Source organism: Silene latifolia, chromosome 5 (genome assembly GCF_048544455.1).
Source record: "Silene latifolia isolate original U9 population chromosome 5, ASM4854445v1, whole genome shotgun sequence".
In the NCBI taxonomy this organism is placed as follows: Eukaryota; Viridiplantae; Streptophyta; class Magnoliopsida; order Caryophyllales; family Caryophyllaceae; genus Silene; species Silene latifolia.
This window is the reverse complement of record NC_133530.1, coordinates 4,145,100-4,166,620: the sequence shown is the minus strand read 5'-3', so window position 1 is coordinate 4,166,620 and position 21,521 is coordinate 4,145,100. Positions and strand designations below refer to the sequence as shown.

The window sequence follows — 21,521 nt, the reverse complement described above, 5'->3', positions numbered from 1 at the left end:
CTAAAAAAAAATCTGAGGTAATACATCCGATGTATGTTCCTTTTTCTCGATTATTTGGTAGAGACGAGTTTGTTATTCGATTATTAAGAGATCATTTATTCATATTTTTTAGGTGTTTTTTGAAATTTTGTATTTTGATTTGTGGTTCAAAGAGATTATATTTAGTGTGTGTTTTTATAACTGCCTTATTTTATTAGAGATTGTTATCATTTGCATTAATAGACCATTTCATATCATAGATGGAGTATGTGCATTATTATTAATTTTAGTATCATTTTTATTTAAAATTGTTAAATAAAACTTTATTATTTTAAACGGCCAATCTACAAATTTGCAAATTAATATAAAGAAGAATCTCGATGGTGCTCATAAGGAAACCTTTTTGCTTATTTCACTTAATAACATAATGTCGATTGACAAGTGCATTTGGACCTCAATGCAAGAGAAACTAGGTGTATCCACGTCTCCACAACAATACAGAACAAGTACTTGTAAAAACTTAAACTTTTAATTGAAATGACTCGTCGAGACACAGATTCTAACATCAGAATATATCTTCTCAAATTTGATATCAGAATATGTCCTCTCGAGTCTTGAAATATCACAAATTCAAGACAAACTACTCATACAACTCTTCACTTCAGCATTCAACGAACAAACATGAATCAAATCCGAGTAACTTTTAATTTTTGTCAGAAGTCAAGTCCACACTTTAGTAGAAGAATATACTATTTCCATTATCCCAACTGTCTTGATAAGCATCTAAAACCTTTTGCGTGTTGCATTATAAACCTGTTAAAACTGACATGTTTTGGTTTCTTTCATGAAAATTCCGACATTTAGATATTCGACTAATTGTCGATTTATCGCAACACTTGGTATCTAAACTTTTTTCCGCGCAATTATTTTTAGTGCATTAATCCTTATTTTTAAGATTGTATTATTGTCACTCGTTTATTTACTCAAACTTATAATTGTTTGTTTCACAAAAATGAGAGGTAGCTAGAGGTAATTAGCAATTTTACACCAAAAAGTATTTGTACATGACAAAGTTGTTAATTCACTTTAAAAATTAATTGATACTTAATTTTATGACAACAATGAGCTACTTTAGCCATTGCCAATCTGTGAAGAAACAAGTTCAACACAAATATGTCTCACATGTAAGAATTTCACAATGGGAAAAGAGTTAAGGTACTTCACTCATTCCCAATTGATTACGGGATAGAATATATTTGAAAATATAAAGTTGACTTTTTAGCTATTTCGTTTAATGGCTGCAAGCTGCAACCAAAGCTCATGAAAATAAGTTTATCTTAAGAGAGACCAACTGAGAAGGACGCGGCATAATAAACTTTTTTCCACTCAAAACTCTTACTTATGGGAAGTAGATGCTTGCTCTGTTAGAAAAAGGACTAATTGAGTAATTTATAGTCACTAGATATGACATATCACTATATATATATCAGTGCTTAATTTTTGTCTTATATACCTTCAAGTCTAACAATCACTATCGAAAACCACTAATTATATACAAGACTGTTATATATGAATGTTTAAACAATTAAAGTGTCATCTTTTACTATAAGACGATTTATTCTACTAATTTTATAAGAGGGTCGGTCTTATACTAATTTATAGGTCACACAACTCATGTAAAACATACTTCTATTTGCTTATAATTAAATCGAGTTAAATAAATAGATGTGACAAAAAATAAAATGCCTAGAAATTAACAAAAACTTTTCTCATCTATCTAATACTCGTATTTCGCAGGTGTACAATCCAACCTATTTTAAGCTTAAAATAATATGATCGTCTTAAGAGAGACCAATATCGGCTTTTGCGTCAAATGTGGGGACATGGTGCATCTTTGTTTGTGAAGTGGAGCTTGAAACGAAGTGGGAAGATAACGCAAGCTTACACTCAAGATTGACCTATGTGACTCTATAAGTCTATAGTGTTTAAGTGGCTACACGTAGACGCTTTTACATCCTTTTGTGGTCCACTGGTAAAAAAAAAGAACAAGATTCTCATTATAAAACCGAGATTTATTTTATCTAATTGCCTGATGCAATTACCTTGTTGTTTTAGGTTATGTTATTAGTCGTTCTTTGAGGTTTTATGTTGTTGTTATAGGTATGGCCTATGAGCCGTACCACTAGAATGTAAAACTCTTTCTTTATAGCTGCAAAAAAAAAAAAAAAAAAAAAAAAAAAGTCAATAAGACAAATGGAATGCAAGGTAAAAACCAACCTCCGGCTCAACTAACAACAACGGGCGAAAAACTCGGCGTGAATTTTTTTTATAATAATTTGAGATAATACAAAGAAAAAAGTTCAAATAAAACCGTTGTCCAATATTATAAGGTCAAACCCATGTTAAAATTTCCGTTTTGTGCATCACATAACGATTTATACAAGACCAACGGTTGATAATAAATTAATAACCAACCGAAGTCTGACTTTTTGACCCGTTTGCCACCATAGGTACAAAAGGTAAATAAACAAATAAAATAATTATAAAATTGTTCAACAAACATGAAAAAAAAAAATTCAATGGAATTCTGCCTAATTGTAACTGTATATATTAAGGAAACTACATCGTCTACAAGCCAAATGATGACAATGTTGACAAACGCCGATAAAAAGTGACCTTCGGAGAAATGTATGCACAGCGCGGTTATTTAATACAAGTATACAACCAGGGAGTAGGCCTCGACAATCGACATGGCAAGATGCACCCGCTGAGAGATCGCACGTTTCTCTATGTTGTTAGCGTTGGGACGGAGAAGGGGTAGCCGAAACTGAGCCAAGGCATTTGTTGCGGCAATTTGCGCTACAATTTCGATGTCCTCCCCTTACTAGTCACTATACAAAATATTTCCTAAACTAACTCGAAATATAAATCATTTTTCGTATCTTATTTTCGCTCAAAAGGGTAACAAATTCCCAGAAAATATAAATACACACCCTGCTGTGATAGGAACAAAGCCGCTCTTTCAATAGTAAATCAGCCGTAGCTCAGCCGAGATTCTGAAGACCGCATGTTGGTTTGACGCCGAGGTACCCCAATCTCGCAAGCATTTACTCGGGAAGCAAACCGAAGTGAACAAAGTGACTCTCCAAGGGAGGAGAGTTCTGGAGAGATGTTTACGAACATTAAAGTCTTCGAGTCCCCTCCAAGGCAAGGCTAGACACAAACATTGACAGTAGGTAAACCGTAAATGATCATTACATTATTTTCAGTGATAAAAATCATAAAGCGGTGAGACGACAATTTATCCGTAGGACAAACCATTAAAGAATATGAATCGAGTACCTGGAGAAGATATGTCAATTTGGAGTTTCTGAATGGTACATGATCTTCCCGTTTTGCTAAAGCGAATATGACATCGCTTAGAGAGGATAAGCTTTTGTTGATTGCCTGAGTTTCCTTCAATCGGTCTCCGGTGGAACCACTCTTGGAAAGACGCTCGCTTCCAGCAAGATCAATTAGGTTAAGCACACCTTGTACTTGTTGCTCCGTGCTCTACAAGGATTCAGGAAGCACAAATGTAGCAGTTTTAAGTCAATTTATCCGTAGGACAAACCAAAGTATATAATAAACACTTGTAGCAAAATCGAAGTTCCATATATACCTCGTTAACACCAGATATACGTAAAGTGAAAACAAAATGACTGCGCGATGACTGCTCGTTCATTAAGGTCTTACCTACGGACCTGCAAGGAAACACATGCAATGTCGACAACCAGGAAAAGTCACATAAACTCGACAACCAGGAAAAGTCACATAAACTCTTCTTAAGATAATCAAAGTTACCTGCTTTGCGCAGCCTTCTCCAACAAATAAGCGACCTCCTTAGAGCTACGGACATCAACTATGGTAAGATCGGAAACATGGGTGTTCCCATTTGCATCATGTTTGATGGTGTATTGTTTTCCAGGACTGTTTTCCGTGAAACTTGGTTTAGTCGTTGATAGTAAATCACGGATGGTTTCATTGTAGATTTCAAGCATTGATACCTGAAAACATTAGATTCTACTTCAGGGCACCGCAAATTACTGAAATGTTCAATGTAACACGAGTACAGAACAGTAGAGAAATCATTTATACCTGCAGATCATATTTCCAGCCTTGAGCTTGAAGAGACTGCCTCGTAGCAAAGATTTGCTCCAATGAGCGAGGAATCAATCCTTTCTTCTCGGGATTTCCTGGTTTTCCCATCATGGTAAATGTCTTACCTGAACCTGTTTGACCATAGGCAAAGATACACACCTGAAAAAATAAACTCAACTATATCAATGCCAGATGCATATCATAAATATTTTTACAAAAATTATCGATTAATTTATTTAGATAGACAATTTTCTAGTAAAATTACCTTATAGCCATCAAGTGCACTCTGAACAAGTTGAGAAATCTCGACAAATACGTCCTCTTGTGCAGTATCAGGCACAAACACCTTATCAAATGTAAAGGAGTGCTTTTGCCCTAGTTAAAGATAAAAGCAATATGCATCAGCTCTTATAATGAAAGTTATAATTCTTAATCACTGCATACAAATTTTTCTGCAAGCTTTGAAATTGATGACTGCACATTGTTCGAGTTACAAATTTGAGAGGCTTGCGAAAAATTTGGACTAAGGGACTATAATATCTCATATCTTACCGTTTTGCAACAAGTCAACACCTCGCCCCATAGTTTCCGTAGATGTGGGGAAAGCAATGATCTTTGTATCTGCATTAGAACCTTCCTCTGGTAATAAAGGTCGTACACGACAGAAAACACGGATGTTCCCCTTGAGTTCCTGTAAACAAAATTAGTCGAGTGTTTCAGATTTTCAGTCAGTTTCATTAGTATCAACATCACCAAATTATTCATCTAGTGAATGTACCAATATGGTATTGTGCAACTTTTTACGAAGTTGCTCTCCCTCGACTATTTTTGATTCTGCGTCTGCCAAACGATTCCGTAAGTCACAAATGACAGTGTTTTGCTCTGCAAATTGCTGTCGCGTCTCAGTAGCTGATAGATCACTCATCTGAAGGTACACAAAATATGTATTTAAAATCATTGAGTTTGATAATAGACAAACAAAGCTTCACAAAGGAATGCACAATTACCTGCAATTTCTTCTGCGCAATTGCCAATTGAGTTTGCAAAGCTTTAACTTGTTCGTTTTGTGTCAGACACGTGGACTGCTTAGAGAATAAAGCAGCGGAGGTGTGAGAGACGATAAAAAATATTGCATTTCAAGTAACTGATATCAGGATTAATGTGATAAACCTCCAATTCATTTGATTTCAGAGTAAGGCTATCCAGCTCCGACACAGAGCTACCAGTGAAGTCTTTGTACTTGGCAATTTCATCTCTCAAAGCCTGTACTTGTGACAATTGACGGTCACGTTCGTCTTGAGACTGTTGTAACTCTGTCCTGAGACATCCCACCTCGTTGATTAACGCCTCCTTTTGTTTGACAGCTTCATCTTGAGATGCCTGATGTCATGATCAAAATCATATAGCACCTCAGAAGAACGAAAACCTAAATTTGGAGTAAAATCTCATATTGTTCACAGATTCCGACTAAAATCTCAGATGAAAACTGTATTCTTAATCAATGCATGCAGGAATTCTGCAAATATCACTCCGTTCATATGAGATATGGCTGGAATCCAAAAGTGCCAGTGACGTACTCGAGAAATGCATTTGATTTTACTCACCCTGGTGGAAGTCAGCTGGTCCTCCAATGAATTATGCTGCCCCTTCAAGATGTTGAGGTTTTCGACAATAGAAGACTTTTCACTTTCAACCCGTTTCAAAGTCTCATTGGCTGTAGCAAGTTCTGTTTGAAGTTTACTATTGTATTGCTGCAAACTCGAGTTATACTCCTGCAATCTATTGTACATATCGTTGAGTGAAGCTATCTGCAGCACACACGAAACAAACACCAAAAGCAATTATCTCGTAACTGTTATACAGCGTTGTCATGTGTCTCGTCCATCCACTCGATAGTCCCCATTTGACTTTTGCAGTCAAACGACTATTTTGGCAGATTTTTCACACAATTGACAGAAGTCAACTCAACAAAAACCAGGTGTATTAAAGTTGATATCAGTTGATCAGAAAATCAAATGGGGTCAAATTTAGGACGGAGGTCGAAAAATCTACACAGACTCAAGAGCTACCTTTTGATTAGAACTCTGCTGCTCTTGCTTAGCTTTTGTAAGATCATCAGAAACAGAATCTTGCAATTTTTCCGCTGCTAATCTAGCCTCTTTCTCTCTCGACAGTTCATCCATAACGCCCTAATCATGGGAATTAATTTAAATGCATTCAAATAAATATAGAATCAAATAAACTGAGCAAAAGTGAATCTAATCAAATTATTTATTAAAGAACTGAGCGCGAGGGAATACCATCTTATCCGATTCTTCTTTTGCACATCTGTCTTGCAGCATTGTATAGTTTTTCCTCAACTCCATGATAATTGCATTTAATTCTTCTTCCTTATTTTGCATCATCACCTCTGAAAAAACAAAATAAATTAGACAACAAAATCTAAGTACACCTTCCAATTTATAAAATTATCCCAACTATATAAACCAGAGAAATTACCAATGTCGAAACATTGTTTCTCCGCTGCTTCTACCAATTCCCGAAGATTGTCTTGCTCCAAAATATACCCTCCTTCAACCTCCTGGAACCATCTAATACACAGACGAAGCCTTCTAATATAATCCATCATCTGCTCACATCTTTCCTGAAGAATTCAAATTTCGACAAACACCACAAAAATGCTCAATAATCCAAAGTCGAAAAATCTATCATAAGTCAAAGAATTAAACAAAATACTTGATATTATACCTTGTAGTTATATTTGCTTTTAGTCCTCATCCTCTCATTCAACAAGGCCTCAACATCTTCCCTAGTAAAATCAAGTCCACCAACATCCGACCCTGAATTACTAGCCGGAGCACTCGGTGGGGCGCTTGCTGTATAAGATTCACGGTGTCCATTTCCCGGGGATAACCCGTGTCGAGGACGAAAACCATTTGATCTTGGCTCAACCATTAGCTCTCTCCTTTTTTGTTCTAAAGTTTCAATACTATTGAATTGATTTTGAAACTTCATCATCCTCTACCACCTATAATATTTCTATACACACCCACCACAAAACTCCAAATTATTAAAAAATACTCTAAATTTGTTGCTTTCACTTCAATTAAACATTAAACATGACAATCAGAAGACAACCCAGAATTAATATTTAAGCACAATATTGAAAAATTCAATCTTTAGACTTAATATTACACCACCCAAAAATTGAAAAGAACCAAACTTTATGTAAATAAAATTAAAAAATTTAATAAATCATTCTGAAAACATCAATAAATCAATAAAAAACTTATTTTTGAATTGGCTAGTTGACATTGACAGCTTCAAGTAGTAAATCCAAAGAAGAAGCAATCTTTATAGAAATCATTAAATAAACCACTTCGATGATTAGTAATAATAGCATACCAAATCACAATTAATTAGATTAGTGCATTTAGCATCTAGTATAACTAAACCAAAACAATAATTCTAACACCATGTACAACTAACCAACTATCCAAGTACATTATCTCAAAAATTCATACTTTCTAATTATTACGATAATAAATCATTGATTGGACCTCAATCATCAGCGCGATAATGCCATATTTAGTAGGAACCAATATAAACCCAAATGACAATATAATTACTTCGTATTTGTTAACTAAAACACATCAATATAACTAACCAACTATATAACACTATCTCAAAACCTTATACCTTTATAGTTATTATGATATAATAAACCATTGATTGAATCTCAACCATCACGCGATGATGCCATAATTGAGAAAAATGATTACACATCCGGGTAGACTTGACCTTGTAGTTTTTGAAAGATATACACATTTTTCCCGAAAGATATTACCATTTATAAATATAGTTTTTGAGCAATATTATATTTTTTTAGTGTAATATTTTAGTAATTGTGCTCAAAAAATTTATACTAAAGCATAACTCAAAAACTTTAAAATAAAACTCAGAAAATAAACAATAAGAAGTACTACTAGTCTATGAAGTGGCCATAATTAGTAAGAACTCATATAAACACATCCAAATATAAACCTAAATGACAATTTAATTAATTGTTTCCAAAACAAATCAATATAACTAACCAACTAAAAGCTAATACCTTTCTAGTTATTACGATAATAAACCATTGATTGAACCTCAATCATCAGCGCGATAATGCCATTTTTAGCATGAACCCATATAAACACATCCAAATATAAACCCAAATGACAATATAATTAATCAAATTATTTAAAAAGCCAATACCTTTTTAGTTATTGCGATAATAAACCATTGATTGAACCTCAACCATCACGCGATAATGCCATGTTTAGCATGAACCCATAAAAACACATCCAAGTATAAACCCAAATGACAATATAAATTATATAATTACTTGTTACTAAAACACATTCAAATACAAACCCAAATGACAATATAATTATACTTTTACTAATCAAATCATAATTACTATAATAATTAAATTCCAAGAAAAAGGGAGAAGAATAAATATAAAAGTAGAAAACAATAATTAAAATAATGAAAACTTACAAAGAAATGAAGAAATAAAAAGGTGGAAGGAAGTGCAGTGGAGTTAACGCAAAGACTGATGAAAACAGAGAAAGAGAAAGTGACGAGGGAACAAAGAGTTGAGTTTCTCAAGTTTTCAACTTTTAGGAGGAAAAAATTTACTCCGTACTATTTTTTTTACGTATTATAGGTATTTTTTATTTGTTTATTTAAATTTTGTTGTTGTTGGATTGTAATCAGAGCAATCACGTGAATACCAACCGTTACTATAAATTATCAATCGGTAGAATAGTGAATGTGGGTGGTAAATACGCAATAGGTCATGTTTTAAGAGTAACTAGTTTTTGAACCCGTGCCCGCACGGGCGATCCTCAAAATTGCATTATAAATAATGTTTATATTATAATTGTAATTTCATATGAAAAAATATTATTTATATCATAATTGAAATGAATCGGCCTGAATTTAAATGAAATTAACTTAACTTCTAAAAAAAGAAATTAAGTCCAAAGAACAGGGCCTAACGGATCATTACACCCCTTCTAATTCCTTAAACCTACTGACTTTAACATCGACTCCTCAGGGACCCAAATCCGATTCTCTTCTCTTCCAACTTTCTCAACATACCTCATAATTCCCTAACAATGACTGACTAACTTTCAACACCAACGCGACTGTGACCCACCATTGACCATCCAATAATAACCCATATCCACCACCTACCAGTCACCTATCACGACTCTCAACCCACCTCACTACTCATCACGTATAACTCCCATAAGTTCACAACTCGACACTTTAAAGTTGACTTAATCCGAGAGAGAACTCAACATTAACTCGAAATATCCCGACATATACAAAGAGTCAAGTCGATAAAGACCAAAATAAACCAACCTAATGAATAACACTTATAAAATAAAATTATCTAACCTAGTAACTTCCATGAATAATGACCGAAAGTTCATAACTCATCTCAAACTGGTAAAATATTCGGAAAAAATCAATTGGATAATGATTTGATGAGTCACACCAAGCAAACCCGACCCAAACCCGATAAATTATCATAATGATGCGGCCAAGAAATGAGTTTGATAATGACCCACCCCGATAATGACATGTCCCAACTAAAATCTGACCCGGCAAATATATATAAATGACTCGACCTAACCCAAACTCGATCTACGAATTAACCTGACTAACCCAACCCCATACATGGTCACGATCGTTATGATTCGAAACGACACCATCTGATCAGACCCGACCACCTCTATGTAACACATAAAAAAAATGTGATGTCATAACATGGTAAACTGTTACTCGTACAACGTAGTTACTTACTTGCTTAGGTGAATTGCACACGTTAATTTGTGATGGTGTCTTTAATAATGACAAAGCTATCAAATTTATCATTTGTCTTATATCTTCCAACTGACTTCCTTCTCATTTCCCATCATTTCTTTCCATTATGGCCAAAAGGACATCAATCGAATTGATAATAATTTAATTGAAATTTATCTGTTCTTGGTATATGGAGTAGGTTAGTTAAGGAATGCAATTCTTTCACACCTAAGAGTTGTTTGGTTACCCATTTTAAAACACATGAATTGCAATTCATGTGATTTGTAAATTGGATGAGTTGTTTGTTTACTCCAAATCACATGAATTGAAGTTCCATAGGAACCCCAATTCCTCCATAATGTGGAAAGTTGCTTACCTAGGCCCCTCTAGGTAAGTGGAAATTCCTATGGAATTCACTTCCTACATCCCAACCAAACAGCTTTATTCCATTTCATGTGATTTACAAAATAATGGGAACTCTTACTTCCTTGGAACTTCAATTCTCTTAGCTAACCAAACGACTAATTGAATGAATAATAGATTATCACGTTAGAAAAAAAATGACACCCCTTCTGTTTTGGTCATTTGTTTACCTATTCCATTTTGGCATGTCCATTTTCTAAGACAATTGATTACCTTTTTATTTTACGAATGCCTTTGATTTGTAACTTGATATTCTATACTCAATTTGATTCACTTGTCACTCAATAACTGCTCCATTCCTTTCTCCTTGGTCTTTGTGCCAAAATCAATGGTAAACAAACGACCGGAACGGAGGGTGTATTTTGATATGTTTTACCATGTCCATTTTCTCACAATATTAAATTATGTAACAACAATTTGAATAATGGAGAGAAGACATACAAATCGTTTTCTTACAAATATAATATTGATGTAGGTTATAACATAAGTTAATTTGTATGTTACAAATGACAATCAAATAGGATCGGACGACTCGTATCTTTCTTTCTAATGTACTTGTTACGTACTGATTGAAGATGGTAGATCTGCATAAATCGAAAAAAACAAATGTAAATATTCTGTGATAAATAGAAAACTACATTGTCACTTACATACGGAGTATAACACATTATGAACACAAATTTCTGTATACGTCATTTTTATGCGTGAATTGATCATAAATCAGATATTTTATTAACACTTTTACCCATTAATACGGTTGTGTTTGAACCTGTTTTACAACTATATCATATTAAATCAGCTTGCACGATTACATATGACTAACTCCATAAATAAATATCTAAAATGTTATGATGATGTTATATTAGTATACTGAACATATCTAAAAACACACAAAAGAATATCATAATTGTGTCTCGATTATTTGTTTACCTTTCTAAATTGGGAAGTTTATTTTATGGATAAATCGTGCCTCCAATTGGGACTATTGTCCATTAGTCCTTTGACGGGGACGTATGAAGTATTTAGTTTAAGTACTAATTTAGATTAAAGTTTGTTTGTTTGTCTTTTTTTGTGAAATTAATTTGTGCTTGAGCGGATTTTCTGTCCCATTATATTCTCTCGTAACACATCATTAGTTTAATAGAAAATGTAATACAAAAATGGAATAAATGATCTTTGTTTAATCAATTGATTAAAATAATAAATGATTATGCTTAAATATTACTCCCTCCGTTCCAATCAATATACGTTACACTTGCTTGATTTTCCCCCTCATAAATTAAGGCAAGTGTAAACTATTTGCTTGATTTCTCCCTCATAAGTTAAGGCAAGTGTAAACTATTCACCGAAATATAAGGAATATATTATTAAAATAATCCTTCAATATTTTCTCTGATATTCAATTATCATATTCCCAAGTACACGGTTACTAATTGTATGCTTATTCACATCATCCTTTTTAGGTGCACTGCTTTCGAAAAGAAGGATAACTCCTGTCATTTCACTATGGTTTATCACACCATTGTTTTTGTTCGCAAAATTATATAAAATAAGCCGATGTTTGTGAAATCTTCCAAAAATAACTCATTTTTTTTGTGTAATCATAAAAATAACCTAACTATTATAACCATCTCAAGCAAATGTCCCCGGCCGGTCATAATAAAAAAAAAATATCTATGAAACAAAGTTATGCAACTGAACTAATCTCTTACAACGTCTAGATGAACCAAATAAAGTATAAATAAGAATTACAAAGAATCAATGGTCCAACTTTGATGAATGAATATGAATTATAAATTTTACCCATATCTCAAATTTTTAGTGTGAGAGCGTTTAGATAATTAGGAATTTTACATCATTAATGAAACCATCTACAAAAATATACTCCGTACATTCAATGTGGTATAAGAAATAAATTAACTTGCATCCAAATTAACAATGGAAATGAAATTTGGCTCTGTTTGGCCGCTAAGTCAATACATATCCGCAATCTTCGAAGATGATAATGTGTGAATAAAATGCATGTCATTTCGATTGGGTATAAATAAAAACTATCATGATATAATATTATTCAAAATGAATAAAATGCAAGTCAAATAATTTACCAATTTTCATTGTCCCACCATTTCGAATGAGTATATTGAATTCCTCCCCGCTCATCATGGTCATAATTAATTATTGTTATTATTAGAGATTAAAGGATCGTGATCCACATCAGTTACGAATCAACTACATATAAAATTACAGTATAATAGAAATAAATGAAAAAGTAAGCAAAGTAAAGACTAAAAAAAACAATGAAGTTCTCCTCATTGTCGGCATGCCATGCGTCGAAAAATCACACCATAGATAATTTACCAGGACTCTCTTTTCAATAGAGAGGGGAGATCACGGTGCAGCAATGTGATGGTGGCCGAAGGTAGCTGTTGGAGGTAACTATATGAATGAGGTGGGCAATTTCGGATACATATCAGATGTTTTTCATCGTAACAAAGATATAAAAAAGGAAAACCTAATTGATGTGTTGCTGTGATATCAAATTTAAGGGAAAACGAAATCAATATAAACGATATTGGTAGAACCGTAGAAGATAACATAAAATATTTCTTTCCAAAATGATCAATTAGGTTTTCTTTTTTTACGCAATTTAATGTGGGATCACATTGGCTTCATACGTCCCTTTTCTAATGCAATCTCCACAAATTTTCATGAAAGGAAAATTTAAATTGCGTAAATCTCGGCATATATTTCGTGGTTGTTCAATCATGCATTTTCCTAATATTTTATTTTAATTATGGATTTTTTGTAACTGATAAGAACATTAAATATTAAGCATTTTCCTATATTTACACGTGGCATGTTTTAAGGAAATGACACGTGGCAACATATAAAGCAGATGGTTTCTGCTTTAATATAATATATGATACTCGTAAATCATTGGTATGGGTGTGTGATAAATTTGAGTCAATTTTGTTGTGTGAAATCATTGTTTTGTTCAATTTTTATGGTACGGTGGTCAATGGCTGAGTCAAATGAATTAAACATTTTTTTGTGCGGTCCGTTTTTCTTAAGACCATTGCTTTTGATCTGAAATAAGACGGATAACATGTCATCATTTTAAAATAAAATGTTGTTATTTTTTTATAACATGTTACCATTATTGTTCACATCATTTTCAGGGTAAAAAATGACACCTCTAGTCATAACATTTTGTGAATTAATTGGTTACATTTTCTTAAAAAATGGCAACATTTTATCCGTCTGACAAATAAGACCAAAAGTGTCCGTCTGAAACAAGAATTTGTGTTTTTTGTGCAATAGGTGTTCATCGTCGACAACATATAATACCTTCTCGTTATAGTGTGAGACAGATGTATTTTCTGGGATATACTTCATCAGACTTAGTAAATAACCGAGTTTATGTGTGTATGTTTTCTGTGTTTTTTTATAAAGTTTATTAGTTATATTTTAGTTTTTTAACGTTAAAATTCAAATTTATATGAGCTTATATGTAATATTTTTGAGTTATATTATAATTTTTTTGAGTTAATGTTTAAGTGAGAACGAACTCAGAAACTTTATAAGTAAAGCTCATAATCTTTAAAATAAAATTTAAAAACTTTATTATAAAATTCAGAATCTACCCTATCAATTATTATACATCAGATATATAGTTCACTAAATTAAAACTTGTATAACAATTTTGAGTGAGAATTTATATTACTATACACTTATATTCCAGTAATTCCACCAATATAAAAAACAATTTACTACTTCGTACTATTTTTGTTGCAAAAGTGCTCAACAACTTACTACTGTTGGCTTGCATTAACTTAGATACAAAAACATTCTTAGTGCTCAAACACGTACATTTACTATGGTTGCAAAAGTTGACTTATAATTTACGTTTCATTTTAAGTCATCTTTTTAGTGATGATTATGATGAGTTTAGGCCGGTGGCCGGATTATCATTGAATAATTACCCAACGATGAATTAAAACTTTTGACACACGAAAAGGTGAAAAACATAAGTGTAGCTAGGAAAAAAGAATTAGATCTCTCTATAAAACTCCAGCAAATCTGATTATAGACGGGGATATCCGTCTATAATGAGAGATGGATCGAATTCCTCTTATAAAGAGGCAAGTGGGATGTCAAATGGTAACCCACTTGCCCTTCCATTTGCCTCTTTGTGAGAGGGATTCAACCCGTCTCTTATTATAGACGAATATAACCGTCTATAATGAAAATTGGGAAAATGCACGTGGTGCCCTTGAACTTTCGATTTTTGCCTGAAATACCCAATTTTTTGTTCCGGAAAACTTAAAGAGGCTATAACCCGTGTTTATGAGCTCAGAAAGTGACGATTATTTTTTTCAAATTGATTATCTTTTCGAGAACTACGACTTGAAAAAAAAAATTGTCGCGTTTGGAATTCGTGACAAAGAGAGATGGTCACTCAAAGTTTATTCGGTAAATAAAACTTTGACGTACAAAAACTCCTAGCTACGGAATCCAAATACGACAATTTTTTTTTTCAAATCGTAGTTCTCGGAAAGATAATCGATTTGAAAAAAAAAAATTATCACTTTCTGAACTCGTAGACACGGGTTATAGCCTCTTTAAGTTTTCCGGAACAAAAAATTGGGTATTTCGGGCAAAAATCGAAAATTCAAGGGCATCGCGTACGTTTTCCCATCAAAATTTGTGATAAAACTCTACCTCTAGTAATGTCGTAAGCTTGAAGAATCTTATTAGGGTTAATCTTTTCAAAGGCACATGCATGTTAAAGTAAATATTCATATTTCTCGATACGAGATCTGTCGGTATGTGGCATGTCTCAACTCTATACTCTATAGTGTCAGTAGACTAGCTTAGATTCCATAGTTTTTTTTTTTAAGTGTTAGACATTATCCGAATTTTTAAATAAGATCGTTGTATACTTGTATAACTAATATTCCGGTTTCCGGAGTATTTTATATAAACACTGATGATATTGGTTCGAGTATTACTGTGTTACGACTTACGAGCTCAATTTTACAATTTAAAATACCAGATATACCGTTGTGGACTGTGGTCGGTAAGATTGTAGATTTCTGTCTTTCGCACGATAGTGTGTATGAAATTAACTATATTAAACCTAGCTTTAGGACAAACAACTTTAATTTACCAAAGTTAAGCCCTAACTTTATAGATACCTTGTGATTATACCATTAAAAAGTTACCCAAAATCTTGTTTAAAATATATATTCATTTTAAATAATAAAATAGGTCAAATACTTGGATGATGAGAAAAAAACGGAATGCTTCGAAAGTCGGGAATGATAAACTCTCGTCTCATTTACCTATATGGGGTACTAGGGGTAGTATTATTTAATCTGTTTTACACTTAAATGGATACGGTCATTTTAAAGGAGACCAAGTGAGAGTTATAAGGCCCTTATGTTCGACCCGACTCGACTAGCTCACGCGAGCTGATATGTGCATGATTAGTACCACCGATGATGCGTCACTATTATGTATAATCTCGACATCCTAAATTCCTAATCATCTATTAACCTTTAATAAAAATACACCTCACAAAGAATGGAGACGACCGCGCTATTAGAATTAACATGTGAGGCGACAAATATAGTTATTCCAAGAGTTATAAATAACGTAGTAACAAAAAAGCAGTTGGTAGTTCAATTCATCTGCAGTTGCATTGTTATCATCTTTATCAATTTACAAATAATATTGATGTTTCAATTTTTCTATTTGTTGTACATTGCTTCTTGTTCTACAACTTTCTTAATATAAAGCCCTAAGACTGTCTTACACTCTCTAGCCTTTATGCTAAACGTGTTGCAGTCACTAATTGATACTCAAAAGACAAATCTAAGCTACTACTCATCCGTACTATTTACCCAGATCTTCTCAAGTCAAGCAGATAAGATTATACTCCGTACCGGTTATTTGTTGTCCTATTTCATTTTGAGGTGTCAGTTAATTATTGTCCTTTCTATTTTAAAAATCTATTTGATGAGCAGTTTAATCATTCAGATCCAATTTGATGCACTTGTTATCAAATAATTGGCTCCCTCTTTCATTGGTCTTTGTGCCAAAACCAAAGAATAACAATTGACCAGGGCAGAGGGAGTATGCAAATCCATTGTTTTATAAATACGCTCAAAATAATCAAATGTGTTTGGTGTGGTGGTTGCTCACCTCATCCCTTAACCATGAGGTCAGGGGTTCGATCCCTGCCAATGGGAATGGAGCAAACTCTTTGGCCAGCCGTTTACCTCTTCGTGAGAGCACACGCGGCGAGGGGATTATACACTGTTGTCGACGGTGGACACCCCGATTTACACCAAAAAAAAAAAAATACGCTCAAAATATCGAAAATGTCTTAGTATAGTGATTAGTGGTTAAAACTGAGGTTCGCATTCCCCCTCCCCTCTATTGTAATGTCACTAAGTGCGTGTTTCGTTAGACAAAAGAAAATGCTCGAAATTAGTCATGTTGCAAGCGTATTCCTCCGAGAAATTTTGTTGTATTGTTAGCAGGAGGAAGTATTGTAGAGACGGTCTCATAATAAATTTATATTGAGATTATTGTACATTTTTAAATAAAAAAAATGGTATGGCCTGTAGTGAAGTAAGAACAAATCACGTTAAAGATAGAATGAGTACGGTTATTAATAAAATAGTTATAAAATTAAAGAGATACTTTACATCACGATTAACAATAAAAAGGGAAAAAACAAATAAAGGGCTACAAAAGAGTGATCTCTCGCTAATAATTTCGTGAGAATTCGTTTCTTACAAGTTTTTGCGTCGTAAAAAATCCCATGTAGTACAACAAAACAAATGACAATTTAGCATTTAGCATTGTTTTTCTATTCCGATGCTATTATAATTAACAAACCCCACAATTTGTTTCCCTCAAAACCTAACCTGAACCCAATCCAATAGACCCGTATACCATGTATATATACAACAACATTAAAACTTATGGATGAGAGTTTTACTGTCTTAGTGGTCTTACTTATTCGCTTAAATAGCACTAACCGGACTTAATTAACATGATGGTATACTCTATCATGTACCCAAAAAAATCAACCCTAATTTTAATTTATATGATGTTCACCTAATCAAAATGAAGAGTAGTTGTCTCGAGTGTGACATGAAACTCTAATATTAAGAAGTCGTAGGTGACATGTCGAGAATCTCTTAGGTACAAAGTAGAGTCCAATGTGGGACTTACGAACGTATGATGTCCAAATCTTACCTCAATTTCGTCAACATGCGTGCACTCTTACCCTTATGTGCATACCACATACAACAATATCGACCTTCCTAAGTTGCTGAGATATGTAACGTGCCACCACATTATACAAATCATATAGTGCACGTATTTGGATTTCTGATATACTCCCCTTTAACAGTCAATTATTTTTCTTTGATTTTGGCAAAAAAATTAAAGAAAGAAGAGAAGTCAATTATAAGATGACAAGTACAATCCTAAAATAAAAAGGACAACAATTGATTGAAACACCCCCAAACTGAAATAAGACAACAAATGACCGGAAGAGAGAGAATATATCCTAACGTACCGCCCACGACATCAATTCGAGTTTGAATATTTAAATTCAATAATCATTTTTTATGGATTGAAGCAAAATAAGGAAAACATATTATTTGTAAAAGAAAGAAGGCTCATCTGATCGAGTTCGATGATCATTATCATCCTCAATTCAAGAAATGTCATCTTTCTATTTTGGTTAAATAAATGTACTAGTAATTTTAGCTCGGTTAGTTGACTTTTTAATAGCTTTAGGAACTCTAGTATTCTTATGTTTGTATTGTCACATGTTTTATTTCAATTACGATCATTGTAAAAAAAAAAAAAAAGTACACACTATGTTATTGCTTGAAACAATGGGCCAACATTAAAAACATTCAATGGATTCATAAAGGCCCACTTAAGTATCCTCATGTCCAAAGCCCATTGCTCATTTTCCTAACCCAATAGACTTACCCTTCCAAGTTCCAATCCAACACTAATTTAATTGGGCTTTTTGTTATTTGGCTAATCCATGTAAGAAATGGTCTCATGCATGAGTTTTTTTTTTATTATTTTTTTGGTGACGAGGGATTTAATCCCCCCGGGTCCAGGCATTCCGGCGTCACCACCTGGATCATGTAAACCACCCCAATTGGGGCCGCCGAGATAACCGCATGCATTGCTCATCCGTAGGTTCGAACACGGGACTTCGCAATTCTTGCCTTTGCAAGCTTTGAGGTTACCCAAGTCTACCACTAGACTGCAAGCACTTGGTTCATGCATGAGTTGTTGTCTTCTGATCTTCTCTTCTAAGAGAGCAACAATCATAGATTGAAACTAGGGAAGTTTAAGAAACTAGGGTAATACAAAAACATTTTTCGTCCTGCTACCAAATTGTAGGTTGATGGAACAAGCCAAACAAGAAACTAAGCCGCCGAGGTGGATGATCTAGTTGACTAGGTTTCCGTTGGTAGTTTTAGAACTCTTAATACAATAGCAAAAGGAAGCTGAGAGAGCTATGAAAAGTGTACCCACAATTCATCAATATATGATTAATGCGTATTTTTTCTGGTGTAAAGGGAGTCACAAAAGCAAATATGATGTTGTCAAGGTTTAAACCCAGGTTATGAACAAACCATCCCTCATATAACCCTACCGGCTAGCTTAGGTGTGAGAAGTAATATGATAATATGAACTCCTATTCCCACATACCCTTCACTTTTGTCGACTCAATTTTGTCGATCAAATAGAGAAAATTATTTTGTTTTCCTTTCTCGTCTCGTCTCTTCCTTTTCTCTTCGAAGAAGGGTAATTGTTTGTCGGAAGCTTGCTCACCTTTGCTTTCATCTTGTAACTCGAATATACGGAGTACTACACAAAATTCAATTGTACAAATGTATAATGATCTTCAAAAGATTGCCAGTATCTTCATTCCTGCATATATCTTCTATACATTCATCATCATTTTGTTACTTGCATTCGCAAAAACATTAATTAAGTAACTCACATATGAGTTGAGTTGTAAATTAAACATCTCTTATTATGGTTTTTTGTGCTGTATATATATATAAATTAATTCATCATACAAAAACAATACTGAAAACATTTCACTCCGAATCGCCACCAGAATGAGTAGGACTGCCTGCAAAAGACTTCATAGGGATTTTAATCTCTAAGACTAAGTCATTTTTAACGGTTACCTCTGTCTTTTTCCAATCTGCATTCTCCGGCAACTCGATTTTCCTTACAAATCCATGCTCCCACCAATGACTACTCTTCCAATCCCTCGCTTTCGGATCACCATTCTGATGCTTGCGATACTGCCCGCTAATCTCAAGGATCTTGCCTTTTTCGACACATACTTGTACACAGTCTTCTCCTACTCCTGTATAAGCATACCACTTGGGTTACAAATTGCTTAATTTTTCAATAAAACTACATTATTATGCTGGAAAATATTCGTCTCAAACATTTTATGCATTTCCAAGACCATACAAAGTCTCTAAACCAGATTTAAGTTGACCAAAACTGTCCATAAATATCAAATCTACCTACAAGTTAAACTTAATAAGTTATATTATGCGAAATTAGTAAATTCTGGCCGAAATAGTAGATTGATCAACTATTTTATCAATTTTATGTGTGGTAAATGTCGTATTGTCACAGCATATTGATCAGAATCTAATATTTCTGAATATGTTGCTAATAATAGCATCTTGCAACATAATATTCAATTAATACATGAAAATAATCTGATAACTGTATTCTGCTAACGTTATCTGCTATTATAACTCTGCTTATACGGTTTGCCAAACAGGGTCATAATCATCTCATAAAAGAGCTATAAAAATCAACAATACTCCAACAATAACTAAAACAGTTGTAGGCATATAATTTCCATGTTATCCACTACTTTATATATACAACGGTCTTACCCAAGATCAATTACGACAAGAAAACTTACCCGGCAATTCAGATTTCAAGACAAAATCTCGATCATTCTGAACCCAATCAACTTGATTAAATCCATGCACTCGAAGATTAGACAACAAAACATCAGCTTCAAAATCCCACAAAGGAAAAGCATCAGAAGGATCAAAAAACTTGCCAAATAACATAGGACTAAACAATGAACCTTCACCAAATACTTTGGAAATTACATTATTACCCTTCGTTACAAACCCATTAAAACAATCTTCTGTTAATGGTACTATCCATTTATGTGGTGTTCGATCTTCTAATAACACTTCTATACGTCTAATTCCTGACATTTTTACCCTTTTTTTATGTTGCTAATATTAATTAAGGTTTGTTGTTTTCTTATAGTATTATGAAATAGGAAGAACACAGTTTATTAACAACGAAAAAACGTAAGGGAATAAATTCGATTGGAATATTAAGAAGATTATAAAGTTTAGAAGAATATGAAAGATAAGAGAATATTTGTTCCACTTGTTTGTGTTTTGTAAGTGCATGGTATTTTCTGGCTCGTGAAGTTCGTAGCTTCTGGAGTGTTGCTCGAGTCCCGATTCAGCGTACTATTTTCGTGTTTCATCTTGTGTTCCATTTTTTTTCCATTTAACACATAATAAATATTAAACATTAAAAATAAGTACAGTATTTAGATATAGTGTTAGAAAATTAAGGGGAATCAAACAAGATTTCACATGAATGTATTTTCACTTATGTATTGAGAGAAAATCGAAATTAAATGTATATTTGTGAATAGTGTAGAAAATAGAAATAGATAGAGTGAAGTTGAATGGAGGAAGTATAAAGTACGACATAAAAGTGAGATAGAGAATCCTGACTCATATTGTTCTGCATGCATGCTGCGTCTTGCTTTTGGTAATGTGGAGATTTTTGTGGTGGAATGACGAGTTGTTGTGAGTCTTTTGATCCATGTGGAGTTGTGGACCATGTATATGATCAGGGCCGTCTTAAAGTAAATGGAAGCCCGGTGCATATTAAAAATTTGAGGCCCTAAATATCAATGTATAAGTGCATTACATGTCGAGATTTGTATTAAATTTTATCAGTAAAGCTTATAAATTCAGTGGCCAAAACTGGAG

At 33.4% G+C, this 21,521-nt stretch overlaps 2 protein-coding genes across 8 annotated transcripts; both read right to left on the bottom strand.

Annotated features, from left to right (window-relative positions):
- Positions 1-2,488: 2,488 nt before the first annotated feature.
- LOC141656464 (kinesin-like protein KIN-14N) lies at positions 2,489-8,843 on the bottom strand. 5 transcript variants are annotated; one of them, XM_074463360.1, is made up of 16 exons: positions 8,662-8,843; positions 6,868-7,158; positions 6,619-6,763; positions 6,420-6,529; positions 6,189-6,308; positions 5,724-5,927; positions 5,290-5,499; positions 5,127-5,201; positions 4,898-5,044; positions 4,672-4,810; positions 4,385-4,494; positions 4,117-4,278; positions 3,823-4,025; positions 3,641-3,722; positions 3,322-3,531; positions 2,489-3,192 (listed from the first exon to the last, which is right to left on the bottom strand). In XM_074463360.1, the coding sequence occupies exons 2-16, from the start codon at positions 7,135-7,137 to the stop codon at positions 3,013-3,015; spliced, it is 2,367 nt and encodes a 788-aa protein (XP_074319461.1). In that variant the 5' UTR covers positions 7,138-7,158; positions 8,662-8,843; the 3' UTR covers positions 2,489-3,012. The 5 variants fall into 5 exon arrangements, with proteins under 5 accessions (XP_074319461.1, XP_074319457.1, XP_074319460.1 ...); XM_074463356.1 differs by having other exon boundaries at positions 5,127-5,204; positions 8,662-8,765; XM_074463359.1 differs by having other exon boundaries at positions 8,377-8,753.
- Positions 8,844-18,891: 10,048 nt separating this feature from the next.
- LOC141656463 (21.7 kDa class VI heat shock protein) lies at positions 18,892-20,992 on the bottom strand. 3 transcript variants are annotated; one of them, XM_074463354.1, is made up of 3 exons: positions 20,414-20,992; positions 19,650-19,834; positions 18,892-19,393 (listed from the first exon to the last, which is right to left on the bottom strand). In XM_074463354.1, exons 1-3 carry the CDS (start codon positions 20,718-20,720, stop codon positions 19,358-19,360), a joined length of 528 nt encoding a protein of 175 aa, XP_074319455.1. In that variant the 5' UTR covers positions 20,721-20,992; the 3' UTR covers positions 18,892-19,357. The 3 variants fall into 3 exon arrangements, with proteins under 3 accessions (XP_074319455.1, XP_074319456.1, XP_074319454.1); XM_074463355.1 differs by having other exon boundaries at positions 18,892-19,383; positions 20,414-20,976; XM_074463353.1 differs by lacking the exon at positions 18,892-19,393 and having other exon boundaries at positions 19,416-19,834; positions 20,414-20,969.
- Between the last annotated feature and the right edge of the window lie 529 nt (positions 20,993-21,521).

Bases quoted from the DNA above. Each gene is read 5' to 3' on its own strand.
- LOC141656463 (XM_074463353.1), bottom strand. From the start codon at position 20,720: ATGTCAGGAATTAGACGTATAGAAGTGTTATTAGAAGATCGAACACCA. The intron at 19,835-20,413 runs GTAAGTTTTCTT...ATGCTTATACAG, and splicing joins CTTGAAATCTGAATTGCCGG to GAGTAGGAGAAGACTGTGTA.
- LOC141656464 (XM_074463356.1), bottom strand. From the start codon at position 7,137: ATGATGAAGTTTCAAAATCAATTCAATAGTATTGAAACTTTAGAACAA. The intron at 5,205-5,289 runs GTTTATCACATT...TTATTCTCTAAG, and splicing joins TGAAATCAAATGAATTGGAG to CAGTCCACGTGTCTGACACA. The intron at 4,279-4,384 runs GTAATTTTACTA...TTATTTTTTCAG, and splicing joins GTGCACTTGATGGCTATAAG to GTGTGTATCTTTGCCTATGG.